This window comes from Cyprinodon variegatus, unplaced genomic scaffold (assembly GCF_000732505.1).
Source record: "Cyprinodon variegatus isolate N-32 unplaced genomic scaffold, C_variegatus-1.0 Scaffold155, whole genome shotgun sequence".
NCBI lineage: Eukaryota > Metazoa > Chordata > Actinopteri > Cyprinodontiformes > Cyprinodontidae > Cyprinodon > Cyprinodon variegatus.
The window spans coordinates 1,041,763-1,056,437 of NW_015150608.1; the positions used below are offsets into that span (position 1 = coordinate 1,041,763).

General features: G+C 39.0%; 1 protein-coding gene across 1 annotated transcript in view; it reads left to right on the top strand.

The window, feature by feature from the left end:
• Window positions 1–14,675, top strand: part of LOC107086515 (microtubule-associated protein 4-like) — a 146,490-nt gene that overhangs the window by 115,972 nt on the left and 15,843 nt on the right. The window contains exons 7-10 of the mRNA XM_015377503.1: window positions 6,185–7,518; window positions 9,802–10,044; window positions 11,298–11,472; window positions 11,567–11,629. Of these exons, the coding sequence (XP_015232989.1) occupies window positions 6,185–7,518; window positions 9,802–10,044; window positions 11,298–11,472; window positions 11,567–11,629 (1,815 nt within the window). The remainder of the gene's footprint in view (window positions 1–6,184; window positions 7,519–9,801; window positions 10,045–11,297; window positions 11,473–11,566; window positions 11,630–14,675) is intronic.

Sequence of the window (14,675 nt, forward strand, 5' to 3'; positions counted from 1 at the left end):
ATTACTGTCGGTAGACAACCAAAGGCTGGCAGAAAGTGTTCAAAGACTCTTTGGTTGATCCCAGCAAACATGTAATTCAATTTATCTTTATTGTCATTGTCACAAGAACAACGACATTTTAAAAAGTGCCATCGATCAATATGCTTAAAAACAAAAACAAAAATCACTGTCCCACCATTTACACATAATATAAGAAATAAATAATAACTGATACTGATTTAGGAGGAAGTTTAAGGGTGTGGACCTGTTTTACCACAGCTTTCTGCACCATGCAATGCCTTCTGGTATGCACCAAGCTAGTCAGGGCTTCACCTTTCTGCAGGACAATAACACAAAACCTAAATACAAGCTGTAACTGTAGAACCAGAAGAAGAACATGAGGGTTAGATTAAAAACCTGGAGCAGACAGCACAGTCTTGTGCTGAATTGGGGATAATTTGGATGGAAGAGTAAAAAAACTAGCAACCCACAAGTGCTGCACATTTTAAGGGAGACGCTGCAGGATATTTAATGTATATTTTAACATAATGAGACATTAATGGAATCATTTTCAACAGAGAAAAATGGAAAATGTGCATCTCCATCCCTGACGGGCCCAGAGCTGTGACAGGGTTTCATTAGGACAGTTCCTGTACAAGATAATTACACAATCCTCTTTTTCAGGAACTGCTCTGCATTGGTTTACCAAAGAAAAAGCTCTACATTGTAACAGAACTGTGTCACACAGAAAGTCAGAAGAGACCAACTTATTTTCTTATTAGAGTTGAAACAGAAGAGCAGAGTCTGCATGTTTTTAATGCAACATGATGAGAACAAAAACACTTGAGTGGAAGCTGAGCTCTACAGGAGTGTCTAAGCTCTAACAGCCCTAAATTAGCTGTAAGTGTTCTCATTATGCAAATGAAACCTTCAGATGAAGCGGCTCGCTGCACCCAGATGCTCACTGGTGCTGCTTTTCGCTAAATGCAGAGGATTACCAGATGTAGAAACACTTAGATCCTTTACTATTAGACCTTTTCATGTTCATTTCATTCCCATTATTTTCTAGCAGGTTTTCTTTTTCTAAACTGCATAGAGACCCTTCGCAGCATTGATTAAAGAAGCCGGGTGAGTGTCTATCAACAGCTCTTCAGCCTGGTTTATGATCTGCAAGGGTGTTTGGAACCAAAATAGGTGATTTTAACATCTATGCGACTCTGTGACCTGATCTGATCTAGGAAAGGCTATCATTTTGCAGACAGGGAAAAACATGGTGGACCAGCGACATCTATAGACGTGTTGCGGTTTAGGCCATAAATGTCTCGTCAATCAGGGCAGTGAGTTTACTGTCACTCTTAGATGAACAAAGAGGCTTTAAAAATGTTGGAAAACTGTGTGTTTTCTACTTCTACATGTTGTGTGGTGTTGTAAGCAGAGGAGGTACTAAGAAAATGTTTTATACGTTTTTATCTTCAAGTCCTAAGTCGGGTTTTAGGGTTTGCTGACACTGAATGTAATTTTCATGCTCGGAAGTGGTCGATTTACGTTATCCCTAAGTAGTGGGTAGCTGAGGAGCACTCTTAAGCGGAGAGAGGTGAAAGTGCTCATTCCGGTGAGGCAACAGCAACTTTTTGCCAAATATAGCAAAGCAATACGGCCGTGGCATCTTGTGCAAGTTGAAAAATCCAATTTTCTGTGAATTTTCGTGTTGTGCAAACCAATCAGAGTCTAGATATGGTTGTGCAGGGTAAAAATATTTCAACAGAGACAAGATAGAGAAAATATTGTTGACAAACAATGAATTATGGAATCTGTTAAGAGGTTTGTTTCTAGCTACCATGGGTTGTGGGTACTGGCAGCTTGGTTTGGCTTTCTAAAGGAAACAAAGTACAACAATTTACTCCTTAAATCTGAGTCCGCCTGTAAAGACCAGAAGAAAGAAGACCCAGAATCCAACCAGAAACAGCTGAAGTTTGAACAGTTTATTCAATATGAAAATGCCGCAGGTCGGGAGGGATTCACCAGAGTCAGCAACTAGAACTTCTTCCCAGAGTCAGAGGGAAGCCGTTTGACGTCACTGGTGAACTTTGAGGGATTTCTGAATCCATCCGGGTTGGTTTGGAGGAATCGGAGTGAAAGCCATTTGATCCAGAGACAATCCAGAGGAGATTCTGAAAGCAAGGCCAGGGCACAGAAAACGGGTCAGAGATCCAAAGACACGATAGGACATGTCCCATTAGGTTCAGGCAGGCTCAAAGAATCAGTAGGCAGAATCAGGTATACGGGCATGCTGGATTAAATTGGCCGATGCCTCATAATAATCTGGCCCAGGTGACTGGTCTGAGAGCGGGTTATATAATCAGGTGAGCAGGTGAGTCTAATAGAGGCTGATGAGGACCAGGGCGGAGCTGACAGGTGTGTTGAATTAGGAATTAAATTAGATGACAGCACCATTTTGAGATTAAACTGACAAACACTTGATTAGATGCAAGTGGCTTTCATTGATCTGGCAAAGCTCTGACAAAATTTTCAGGCTAGCAAAAGGACCCAAAGGTGGGATGTTTTCTTTATTTCACCTTCTGTCTAAAAAAACAACAAGCAAAGACAATCAAGTGTCAAGTCAGAAATTTTAAATTTTATTCAATATATTAAAAATTTAATATTTTTAATGTAAATAGTTGACCACATATGATTGTTTTAATATCTCAACAAGTGATAAAACCAGTGCAACTGAACATTTGCTAATAAGTCAAAGTTAACTAACGTTAGCTAGCTCAGCGTAGAAAGATAAAGACCTAAAGTTCCTCAGATTTCAGTTAAAGTTGGAAGTTGTTCTGTTTCCGTCTAACTCACTTTTTGCATGTTTTGCATATTGAATTTTCTTTTTTGTTAAGTACTTTACCAATTATTTACCTTAAAGAAGTAACTTTAGGGAGTATATTTGTATTTGTTCTGTATTTTTTATATGATTAATTTGATTGGCTGCAGCCCACACACACATAACAAGACTGGAAAGACTGTCTGCAGTTTTTAATACTTATAATGTAATAAAGAAATGGCGTGCGCCACTAAAAAATTAATTGTTATAAACTTTAGATTTGGGATAACCTTTTTCTTTTCAAAAAAACCAAACTGGTTCAAGTCTATTTTGAGACCCAAGTCTCTAACCTTTTATTGACGTCAAGTCTAAAGTCATAAAATTGTGACCTGTTACCTCTGCTTGTATGCTAGCTGTCTGTGCTCTACGTAGATTTATAAGAGTAGATTCCTCATTTACCTGGACTGCCTTGAGGCGGCCATCTTGGAAAGGTCGCCCACTGACTTGCTCAGTGAAGTTTCAGCCAAATTAATTAATCATAACTCGCTGAAAACAAAACATTTCATGCTTTTTGTGATGCAAATCTTCTCTGTACACCCACCCTAGCTACATGTATAGGGAGACATATTTCAGTGCATTTAAATATTCTTAATGGAGTTAAACAATAAGAATATTAAGATGTGATGTTTATGCATCGAAAAAGACAGAACCTATAATACATTTCTATATTTTTTTATTTATATACATATTAATATTTAAAGATATTCATATATTGAAAGAAACAAATATATTATGGAGACGGTGATTAGCATTTAATATACATATATGCTATATAAATACACACAAATATATAAGTATAATTCTAGTAACTGAGGCTATCTATCTAGCCACCAATCTGCAGTTTTTATAGACGCTGTTTTTAATCTGGTTACTTTGAGAAGCAGATTTATTTCTGCAGAAGCGTTATTGCTAACAGGTAAAATATTACTGCATGAAGGCACTGATGATATGAAGCAATAAAATCTCTCAATGCGGTGGTGGAATGAGATTCCTTGGAAGCAATGAGGGAGTTACGCAGCCTGAGGTCCCCAACCCCCCCATGGAAAACTGCAGGCTTTTCCCAGCTGCGACATGTATCAGGTTTCTGCCCTAATTAAAAGATCTGGCTGATCTCCTGAGTCCCTCTGTTGTTACAGCACAGAGCTTCGGTTGATTTCTGACAGTGATCGATGTGTTTGTTTTATCTCTGAGAGGGTCGGATGTCACTGGTGGAGGTTTTTGCTGCTTTATGCTCAGTTTAGTCTTAGAAAGTCCTGCTATGCTGGATGTGAAGTGAAGATACGGACGAAAGGAAGAAATGTACCGTTTGACCATGAAGAAATAACATGTAATTCTTTATTGTTGGATTTTCTTCCTTTGTTTCCCTGGTCATCTCTTACAACAACCCCCTCCCATCGTTTCATGTGTGACGATCAATATTTCCTCCTTGACATCCAGAAAACTGTCAGACATCTTCCCAAGAAGAAAATACCAGATTTTCCCAGATTGTAATGAACAATTACCCATTTTCCCTTTTATTTTATACATCTTAAGAAGAAAAAAGTTTTATTTTTCCTGCTGAAATTTTATCCCAAAGTTAGAAGAGTCTTGTCTTGTCTGAATTTTACCAACATCACCACTGCTGCCTAAATGTAGGGACATTACAAATTATTTAATTCAATTCAATTCAATTGACTTTTGAAGTCTTTTATTTTTAATCCAATAGTGACAACCTTATATTCCTATTTATTCAATAATTTCATGATTATTAAAATTTAAAAAGGGTTTGAATGTTGAGTAATCAGTTTTTATGAGTTTTAACTCACAGGACGTGACGTTGGAGCTGCAGTATTTATGTTTTTTGCAGACCTCATAGAAATCCAGACATTATTTCTGTGTCTTAAGGATATTTTGATTATTTATCTGTTTCAAACATAGCAGCAGTGATGGGAAGCAGCTCAAAGCCATACTTTTCTACACAACAAAAAATGCCTTCGAAAAAAATATAGTGTTTTAAGTGAATAATTGCTTATTTTGAGCAAAATAATCTGCCAGTGCAGCAAGCAAATGAGACTTGGTAAGATTTCTTAAAACAAGAACATAATATCCAAGTAGTAAGCATTCAAAATAACTTAAATCAAGTAGAAAAATCTATTTTTTCTTTTACTCGTTAAGATTTTTTCTCTTATTTTAAGCAATTTATTCTCATTTATTAGTCATTATTGCTTAGAATTAAATGTCCTCTAACTAATTGTTGCTCAAAACAAGCATCCAACAGGCTTAAAAACAAGGCAAATGTACTCGATACCAGTTCATTTAAAGGCTTAAAACTAGTCTGTTTTTCTTAGCTAGAATTAATTTCATTATTTAGGTGTAGTGAATGTATGAAAAAATACACCTGACAAAAACTTCAAAACATTTTTTTATTATTTTAGCAGAAATGTCACAGAATTAAGCGAAATACCCATTCCCCCAATTGGATATGATCAGCTGGAATATCTTAATGAGATGGGGTCAGTTCTCTAAAACAGGTCAATATGGATCGTCTTATTGTCTTGAAACAAGTAAAAATGTACTCACAGTCTAAATGTTAACGCGATTCAGTCCGCAATGTGTGCTAATTGAAGAAAAAAGCTGCTCAGAATTAGTTGTATTATCTAGTTAGGATGAAAAAAAAAAGATTTTTTTTAAAACAAGTCAAATAATCTTAACAATATTTAGTCTTACTAAGAAAATAAATTGAAAAACAAGTGTAATAAGACCAATTGATGTTTACCTCAGATATGTTTTACAGGTTGACAGCTTTTAAATTCTATGGTTTGGCAATACGAGTTTTCTCAAAATCGCACTGAAAACCGTTACTTTGACAAATGCAACATCCATCTATTTTCTGACTTAAATCCCAAGTGGGGTCGCGAGGGGTGCTGGTGCCTATCTCCAGATGTCTACGGGCGAGAGGCAGGGTCTACCCTGGACAGGTCGCCAGTCCATCGCAGACAAATGCAACAGAGGGTGGAAAAAAATAACTGTCTGTTGTTCATTTTACTCTGAGAAACACTAACTGCTGGAATTGGTTATAAAAGCATGTTTGGTGTTTGATATCTCGGAAAACAATACAGAACAGCAGTTAATTTCCTACCTAAAGACCTAATTCCTTGAAACCGTCGCAGTTGGCTCAAGGATCTGGCATTTCCTAAGCTAGAGCTACCAAAGCTGTTGTCGTTGTTGCTTCAAGTCGGTATTTTGTTTTTTGTCACTGGATAAAATATTGCTCTCCAGATGTTTTCATTATCTGGCTCTACTGTTTTAAAATTTACATTGCTGTTTTTTTTTTTATTTTATTTGCAGTTAAACCTAACAAGATGGAGACAATAGAGAAGAAGGACGACAAACAGAAGGACGGGGAAAAGAAGGTGGAGCCGTTTGAAGATTTTAACAAAGCTGAGCACGGGAGCGTTAAGGTTGAATTCACCAGCAATGAAAGTCCATTAAAAGTGGAGAATGAGGTTGGAAAGGACACGAAGAAGGTCAATGAACACGAGGCAAAAAAGGGTGAAGAAGAAAAACATCCAGACAAAGCGAAGGAGGCGGATAAACCGGATGACCAAAAGCAAACAGAGAAAGTAATAGAAAAGGAGGAAGCTGTTCAGAAGAAGGAAGAGAAGGATGACAAACAGCCCAAGGTAGAAGAACCATCCTTCACAGTGGAAAAGCAAGAAAAGATGGAGACGATCAACAAGGTGGAGAAAACCAGCGAGAATCTGAAAGAAGAAACGAAAGTAGAAAATGAACATAAGGAGAAAGCAGAAAAGGTGGAAGAAAATGAAAAGTCCAACATGGAAGAGAAGAAAGTGGAAAGCAAACCCATTGAGAGAGAAGAACATGTAGAAAAGTTGGACATGAAACAGGATTTCCATGTGGAAGAAAAAGCAGAAAACAAAACAAACCAAATTGCAGAAAAAGCTGAGATAAAGGAGGACAAAGAGCTGCACAAAGTGGAAACGGCTTCAGAGCAACAGCCGGCACATGTCCAGCCTGACCCGACTCATGACAAGATGGAGACCAAGGTCAGCGTGGAGGTTAAAACCGAGGAGAAAGCGGAGAAGGAAATGTCCGACACCGCCGAACCCAAGGCGATAGAAAAAGAAACGGCTGCCACAGGCGAAACCAAAACGATGGAGAAAGAAAAGGTCGACACGGGCGACACCACAACCATGGAGAAAGAAAAGGTTGACAAGGGCGAAGCCAAACTGACAGAGAAAGAACAGGCCAACACGGTCGAAGCCAAAACAACGGACAAAGAAAAGGTAGACATGGGCAAAGCCAAACTGACAGAGAAAGAAATGGCTGCCACAGGCGAAGCCAAATCGACGGAGGAAGAAAAGGCCGACACAGGCGACGCCACAGCGATGGATAAAGAGAAGGCAGACGGTGGTGAAACCAAAACAGCGGAGAAAGAGGATGCAGGAACCAAGCCCCTGGAAAAGCCTGTTGTGAAAGAAGGACAAAAATCAGAAAAGGAGGAAAGGCAAGACAAAAAGACTGTAGAGAAGAAGGACAGTAAGAAAGAAAAAGCTGTTAAAGTAGACGGAGACAAGGCCAAGAAACCTGTGAAGGCTGCAGCCAACGGAGGCAGCTCAACGGCCAGCAAGGACCTACCAGGTGCAGAAAGGAAGACCAAGGTAGGACTAACTAGATGCTGTGGTCTATAGCTAATGTTGGTACTCCTCATAAACATATCAATGGAGTCAAAGTCATATTTGTCTTTAAAGCTAATGGCGGAGGCTACAACTGGTCACCATCAGTCCAACAAATTGTTTGTTGACTTTAGCCCAAAAAAATGTAGATATTTCTAGCAATTAGAGAGATTTCTTAGCTGTCTAAATCTGGCATCAGTGGGTCGGGGCTGCACAAAGTCATGGTTTGGGAATGAATCAAGAAACATTTGACAAGTGCTTCTAAATTTCCCTTTAGGTATGAGGTCATACCTTCAAATTATTTCAAGAATTTCATGTTCTCTTTTGCAATGACTCATATCTCATGAAGTCAACGGAAACAATTTCTATTTAAAAACAGCAAGAAACCTACAGAGCAGATTCCCCTACTAGAAAATCTACAATTACAGGAGAATTTCTAGGTCTACGGGACAGATATACCTGTGAATAAAACTCAACTGTAGTTGAGTTTTAACTGTAAAACTGTAGTTATGATAACACCGAAAGTAATGCTGAAAACTGACCTTTTGATTCAAACAACGAAAACATTGTTTCAACCATTCTTATTGTAAGCATTGGGGAACCAAAAAGCCCGCCCAACTGGGAAAATATTCAATTCAATTTCATTCAATCAGATCATCTGGTCAAATTAGTGTAAAGTTTTCTTTACAGTTACAGTTGACTTTGTAGAATTCACTCCTCCTAGAGGAGCACATTGTGACAGTAAACATTTGCTTGCATTGTGTTGTCGACGCTACAGTAATCCCTCAGCATGCATGCGCTGACAGCACAGAGAAACCTCCCTTTAATTAGGACCAGGCTGCATAAAGCTTAAAGTTAAACTAACACATAATACAGAGATGGAGGCTAGAAGTCGAATGAAGCAGAATGATGAAAAAGGGGTCCCTATGTCCTCCAGCAGTCTAAGCCTATAGCAGCAGAACTATAGAGATAGCTCAGGATAACCTGAGCCACCCTAACTATAAGCTTTATCAAAAAGGAAAGTTTTAAGCCTAGCCTTAAAAGTAGACAGGGTGTCTGCCTCACGGACTAAAACTGGTAGTTGGTTCCACAGGAGAGGAGCCTGATAACTAAAAGATCTGCCTCCCATTCTACTTTTAGAAATTCTAGGAACCACTAGTAAACCTGCAGATTCTCTGGTCGGAAAATGCTAAATAATCAGGACTCTGATATAAGATGGACATTAGTCCAATCTTAAGATAAGTCGGTATGTTATTGGTTTTCAATATTAGCATTTATAAGAATGTTAAAGTGAGCAGTCTGTGTTGGACTGGTCTGTAGTTAAAGTAAAAAAAAAGTCTTTAGCATGGTATGCCTTTAATAACACATTTAGTTACCATTGTCACTGTAAACAACATTCTTCATGGCTGTGAATGTCCAGCCTCTATATAGAGAACTTTATAAAAGTTATGCCATTTTATGTCCGAACATCTAGTGGATGAAAGAGTAGTGTGGACTCAAAATTTATCCTCACAATGCACCTTGAAAAGAAGTGTACATCCATGGTGAATAGACAAGCATAAATATACAAGAATTATTATCAAGAACTCTCCTTGCAAAGCATCATGGGATTTTGTTTTTGGGAAAAAAAGATGGCGCAGGCAGCCGGAGCAGCTGGATGATGGAGCAGGAAGTGCGTAGCCAACAGTCTAACCAGAAATAAACATGGCGGATCATACACATCTGTTTTGTGAGAATCCAGGATTTCATCTTTGACAGAAGAACAAAATAAAATCTGAAGTTTTAGTGGTTCTAATGGCGTCTGCTGCTATTTTGTTTGTTTAACATGTTTGGCTAAAATTAAACTTTGGTTGGTGAAGGTCACAAAGTGTCGCTTCGTCTGATCAGCCCTGAAGCTCCTAAAACTGACAGAATCTTCTTTCAGCAATAACTTTTACACTGAAGAGTGTTAGTAGTTCAGTATGGAGTGTTAATAGGGTGTTATGAAGGAACGTTGAGTTTGGATAGTTAGTAGTCCGTCTCTCAGCTGCACTTAGAGAGCACAGTACCCTTCTTCAGCTGCATTTTATTTTCTTATTATTTTAAACTGTTTTCCTTAAGTTTTCTATTTTGTTCAGCTTTTATTTTGTTAAATTATTCCTCCATTGCCGCTTGTAAAGCTTAGCCTGCTTCATTTATCTATGATTTTATATTTCATTTTTTTTCTGTTTGCTTTTCCTTTTCATTTTGCCCTCCATCAACGACCCCGGTGCTTTTCTGATGCGGCAGGCTGCCGTAGGGGCGACCAAACCAGCAGGCGCTGTCAAAACGCGGCCAAACACCGCTCCCGCCGCCGCCGCCGCCACCAAACGCCCCACACCCACCACCACCAGCACTACCACTGACAAAAAAACAAGCACACTCAAGACAGCTTCCACAGCTGCTGCCGGGCCCAAACGGCCCCCCACCAATCCCACTAGTCGCCTGTCATCACAGCCCCCCTCCACGGGCACACGTGACGTTAAACCTAAGGTGAGTGTTTGGAGGTTTACAGAAAACACAAATGTAGAGCTTAATCACCGTGCACCAACTCATCGGTCCATATAGAATAAAAATGATATACATGTTCCTGCTGGATAAAAACTAATTTGAATATTTAAACTGTTTCACAGTTTTTCTTTCCTTAAAAAAAGGATTTTAAAATAAGATTCAATTCAGTTTATTTATATAGCTCCAATTCACAACTATCTATCTAAGGAAAACCAGCTGATTGCATCGACTCATTGACTCTTCAGCAATCCCTCATGCTAAGCATGCCTGTAGCGACAGTGGAGAGGAAAAACTCGCCTCTGCTTTAGTCTGATGTACCTCTGACTCTTTGGTTAAAGCTTTCCTTTGGTGATCCTGCAGAAAAAAAAAGGTCCAACAGCATGATGCTGCCTCCACCATGTATCCTCAAAAGCCTTCTACAGACTTTAAATAAAAAAATAATTAAATATGAAGTTTGTACAATAAAAACAGATGAATAAAGATATGAAAAACAATTATAATTTCCCATTTACAGATAAATAAAACTATCATTACAGGGTATGTTGCTATTCACCACTTCATTTCAGTGAAGTAACACATATTGTTTGGATATTTGGTTGTGATGGAGTTTAGCTGTTCTGGTTTTGAGCTAATCGAGGAATCATTTCCCTTTAACCTCATAATTATTTGCTCAGACCTATTAAAACTGTTGCTGTTTTGCAGGTGATATAGTGTGAAACATTAATAACCTGTATTTGATGCTGTTTTTGAATCATTCTCATGTTCTTATTCTGAAAAATATTAACTTAAGTTGTACAAAAATGTGAGAACAAATTCTGAAGCATGTTTTTTTTAAAGAAATGAATTTCTTTTTTTACCCCCAACATACAAAAGGAAGGTTATTGCACTCTATGATGCAGGTTTCATCTGCTTCTTTGAATCTACCTCTCTGGCGCCCTCTTTTGGTGGCCTTCTTAAATGTGACACTGTAACCCAGACACTGCCGGCCTTTATTTAGCCCCTCAGCCTTCGATGGAGCAGGGCGACTGCGTTCAGGATGAGCGGTCCGTCACAGGTCGGCTCGGCTGTATTTAGAGCGTGACATCATCCAAAGGGCTGCACTATGATGCAATCAACTTTAACAGAATTAAATCCTCTTTTCTGATTATGTGAAAAATGGATTCATTTCCACACTGATTTTTTTCCCCTCATGCATGTTAACTTTTATCCGCTTCTTTTTTTTTTTCTCTCAACAGTCAATTACAGAGAAGCGCCCCCTAGTGCCAAAAGCCACCAGCGCTGCTACGAGTCTAACCGGCCCTGCAGCAAAAAACGGAGCAGCCGGCGCTGCAGCCAGCAAAGCGGCTTCATCGGTCCGCATGGCCACGTCCACCCGCACTACTACCAGTCCTGCCGCCAAAAAGCCCCTGGGTCTGTCCAGCTTTGATGACCTCACATTCAGGAAAGGCCGATGATTCGTATCCGACAAATGAACTGACATATTTTCTCACAATGTGTGTTTCAGCTTCTAAAACTGACAGCAAACCAGGAGAGGAGAAGAAGCCCACCACTGTTAGGACCTCAACAGGTATCACTATTCAATAATGTGCAAACTTTATAAAATTAATTTGATTCTCTGATATTTACAAAACGTCTTACATATTTTAAAGAAAACAGAAAGGCTCTATTTACTAAGGAAACTTTTCACAAGTTATAATAAAAACCAATGGTTAAAGGACAACTCACCCCGAAATCAACTGCTGTTATGCTAACAAACTATGTCGTGGTGCTGATTACATTTCGTACACATTATTTAAGACACAATAGTTATAATATTGCTTTTGTCTCTGAAAATGTCTGTGTGGCGCCCTGCAACTGTTTAAAAAACTTTATCACATCAGATTTTAAACAGTTTTTGTTCTAGATTTAGCGTTACTGTGTGGTCACCCATAAAAACGGAGCTCTGCTACTTTGTGGCATATATGCTTTGTTAGCCACATAAAGCTTGAATAGAGAGCTTAGCGATTTATTTAGCATCTATTTACGTTCATAATATGATAATAATAATAATAATTTAACTTTATTGATCTCACATCAGAGAATTTCACTCTCTGAATTTATCCCTTTATGGGGCACTCAGTGAAATATTTTGAAAATCTAAATTTAAAGCCAATAGTTGTTATTAGAATTCAGGAACTAACCTTATTACCTTTGTAACATTAAAAAAATATGGATATTTTGAAAGCAAAAATGTATGTGTAACCCGGGTTAAAAACTCTGTGTTTTCCCTTTGCTAAATGCCTGTCTGCGTATTACGTCATCATGTCGCTACGTGCCGGTGGGTGTCCAACCTGGTGCAGGAGCTGGTTGCCGATGCCGTGCCGCGTCGTTCAGAGCAGGGCGTTAGTAAGAAACTGTGAATTGGCCAGGTCAGATGGCGAGCTAAGAAACCTACCTGTGTGCGAAGGCCAGGAAAAGCCTAAAGTTGCTCAAGACAAGCCCAGACTGAAACCTCCCGCCTGCTCTGGTCGGGCCGGTAGGAGGCTCTGTAGCCGTCCCTCTTCTATTTACCTTTTAAACTCTTGTGTCTTTCCGCGGTCCGCTTCGGCCGGCCCCTTCCACCTGCCATCGTCCTCTTTGGGCCCTTTGGACATTTTGGCTTTCAGGTCGTGACTTATTGCGTTTCGTGTCACTCATGCGAGCGTTTGGGACTCTTCTTTCTTTTTGAATAATACGTTTTTCATGTTGGTGAGATTACACTGTATATATATCTTTGAATGGCCATTCCTATACGTAAATATTATATGTCCTTTGACTTTTCCACTTTCTAATATATGGTACCAAGAAAAATCAATTAATGTGTCGAGTCTCAATCCACTCCTAGAGCCGAACTGAGAAATCTTCTGATCTAGCCTTATACTTATCTGTTATATATAATTAGCTGTGACATACGTGCTTCATATGTCAATGTAATAACAAGAAAGACCAACTTGCCCAAATATATCAAGAAAAAGTAACAAAAGTTCTTCTATAAGAAACACTGAGATGGAAAGAAATACATTTTTTGGTACAAAATAACCTTAGAGGCATTAATGCTGATACTAGCATTTAAATTTTTTAGTTTATAATCCTAAATATAAATATTAACTAGGATTATTAACTTTTTAACTTTTTTAATTAGCTTTTCCCTTCTTTTTCTTGACTTAACTTTGTTTAACTTAATTTCCAGTAGGCAATATATCACTCACAGGTTCATCTAATTGATCAAATGCCAAAATGAGATGTGCAGCCATGTAGCAGCATCTTTGCTGAATGGCTGAATATAGATCTTGTGCTTCTAGACCTCACTGAGGGAAGGTGGGGGACTCCATTTGTAAGGGGTATGCAAGTGATCAAAAACGCTAACTTGTCTTATAAAATGTAAACGCATCCCCTTGGGGAGCAGTGGGCTGCTACCATGCGGCGCCCAGGGAGCAGTCTGGGGTTCAGGGTCTTTGATCAGGGACCCAGAGTGGCAGTCTGTGGGAGTGGGGCTCAAACTCAGAACCTCAGTACTCCAAGCTCTATGCCCTGATTATCTATTAGAAATGATAGATTTTTACAGATTGCTGTTCTGTAATACATTGACTGTCTGAATCATATAAAGTTGCTTTGACCTGCGTTGCCCCTGTTGCTGTTGACGGATCAGAAGCGCTCAGACAGCAAACCATGACTCTGCTGGTCGGCCTCCAGTAAAGAAAGACTTTGTTGCAGAAAATCTGTGACTCTAAAACCTCCAGCACAGCAGCCTGTGGATTAGCAACCGCTTGCTGCTGACAGGAGTTAGCAGCTCTTGCTGATGCGACCTCAACTTGTTTAATCTGCCGGGGTTCGCATATAGAGTCAAATTATTCTTAAGCTTCATCACAGCAAAGGGGGAGGATTTCCTCAATTAGAGACGTCCTAAAAGGAGTCAGAGATATTCCCAGAGCTTTCAGGGAGGATTGACGGAACAACATGTGATTCTCTTTGGCTCAGCACTTTGAGGAAATAGCTGACAGGGACTGCAAGGAAATATGGATGACAGATTTGCCTTGGCACAAATGTACTGCCTCAGTGCATCTTGCCTTTGGATGCTTAAGTCAGAGATATTATGTTAAATCTGCTGCCCCCCCACGCTGGAGAGGATTTTCCAGTCAAAATGTCCTCGGTTTGAATATTTTCCTTTAATAGAGGCAAACCAACAGCCTTCTTTCTGTCTGTTCTTGTTTCTGTTTCGCTCCATAGTCTCCATCGCTTTTGTCTCGTATTTGTCATGGTTGAGAGACAGAGAAAACCATTCTAGTATTTAATCTCTTCTGCACAGTTCAGCTTTGGTTTAGCATTTAGCAGGTCGTCTTCAGATTAAGAAGGAAACCTTAAGAGGGTTTGAGAGGTTCTTTAAGAAATCACACCTTTAATAGTGATGGTTTGTTTTTGAAATTAGATTTTACTCAAACATTTGTCTAATTTTCTGTCACGCTCACTTCCTTTAGTGTGGCTGTATATAGATAAAAATGGTAGAACAATATGGGGAAAAAAATGCTTTTTGATTTTTATTGATAATTATCTAAAATATTTAATCAATTTCTTTTTTGTAAACTACAATTTACATT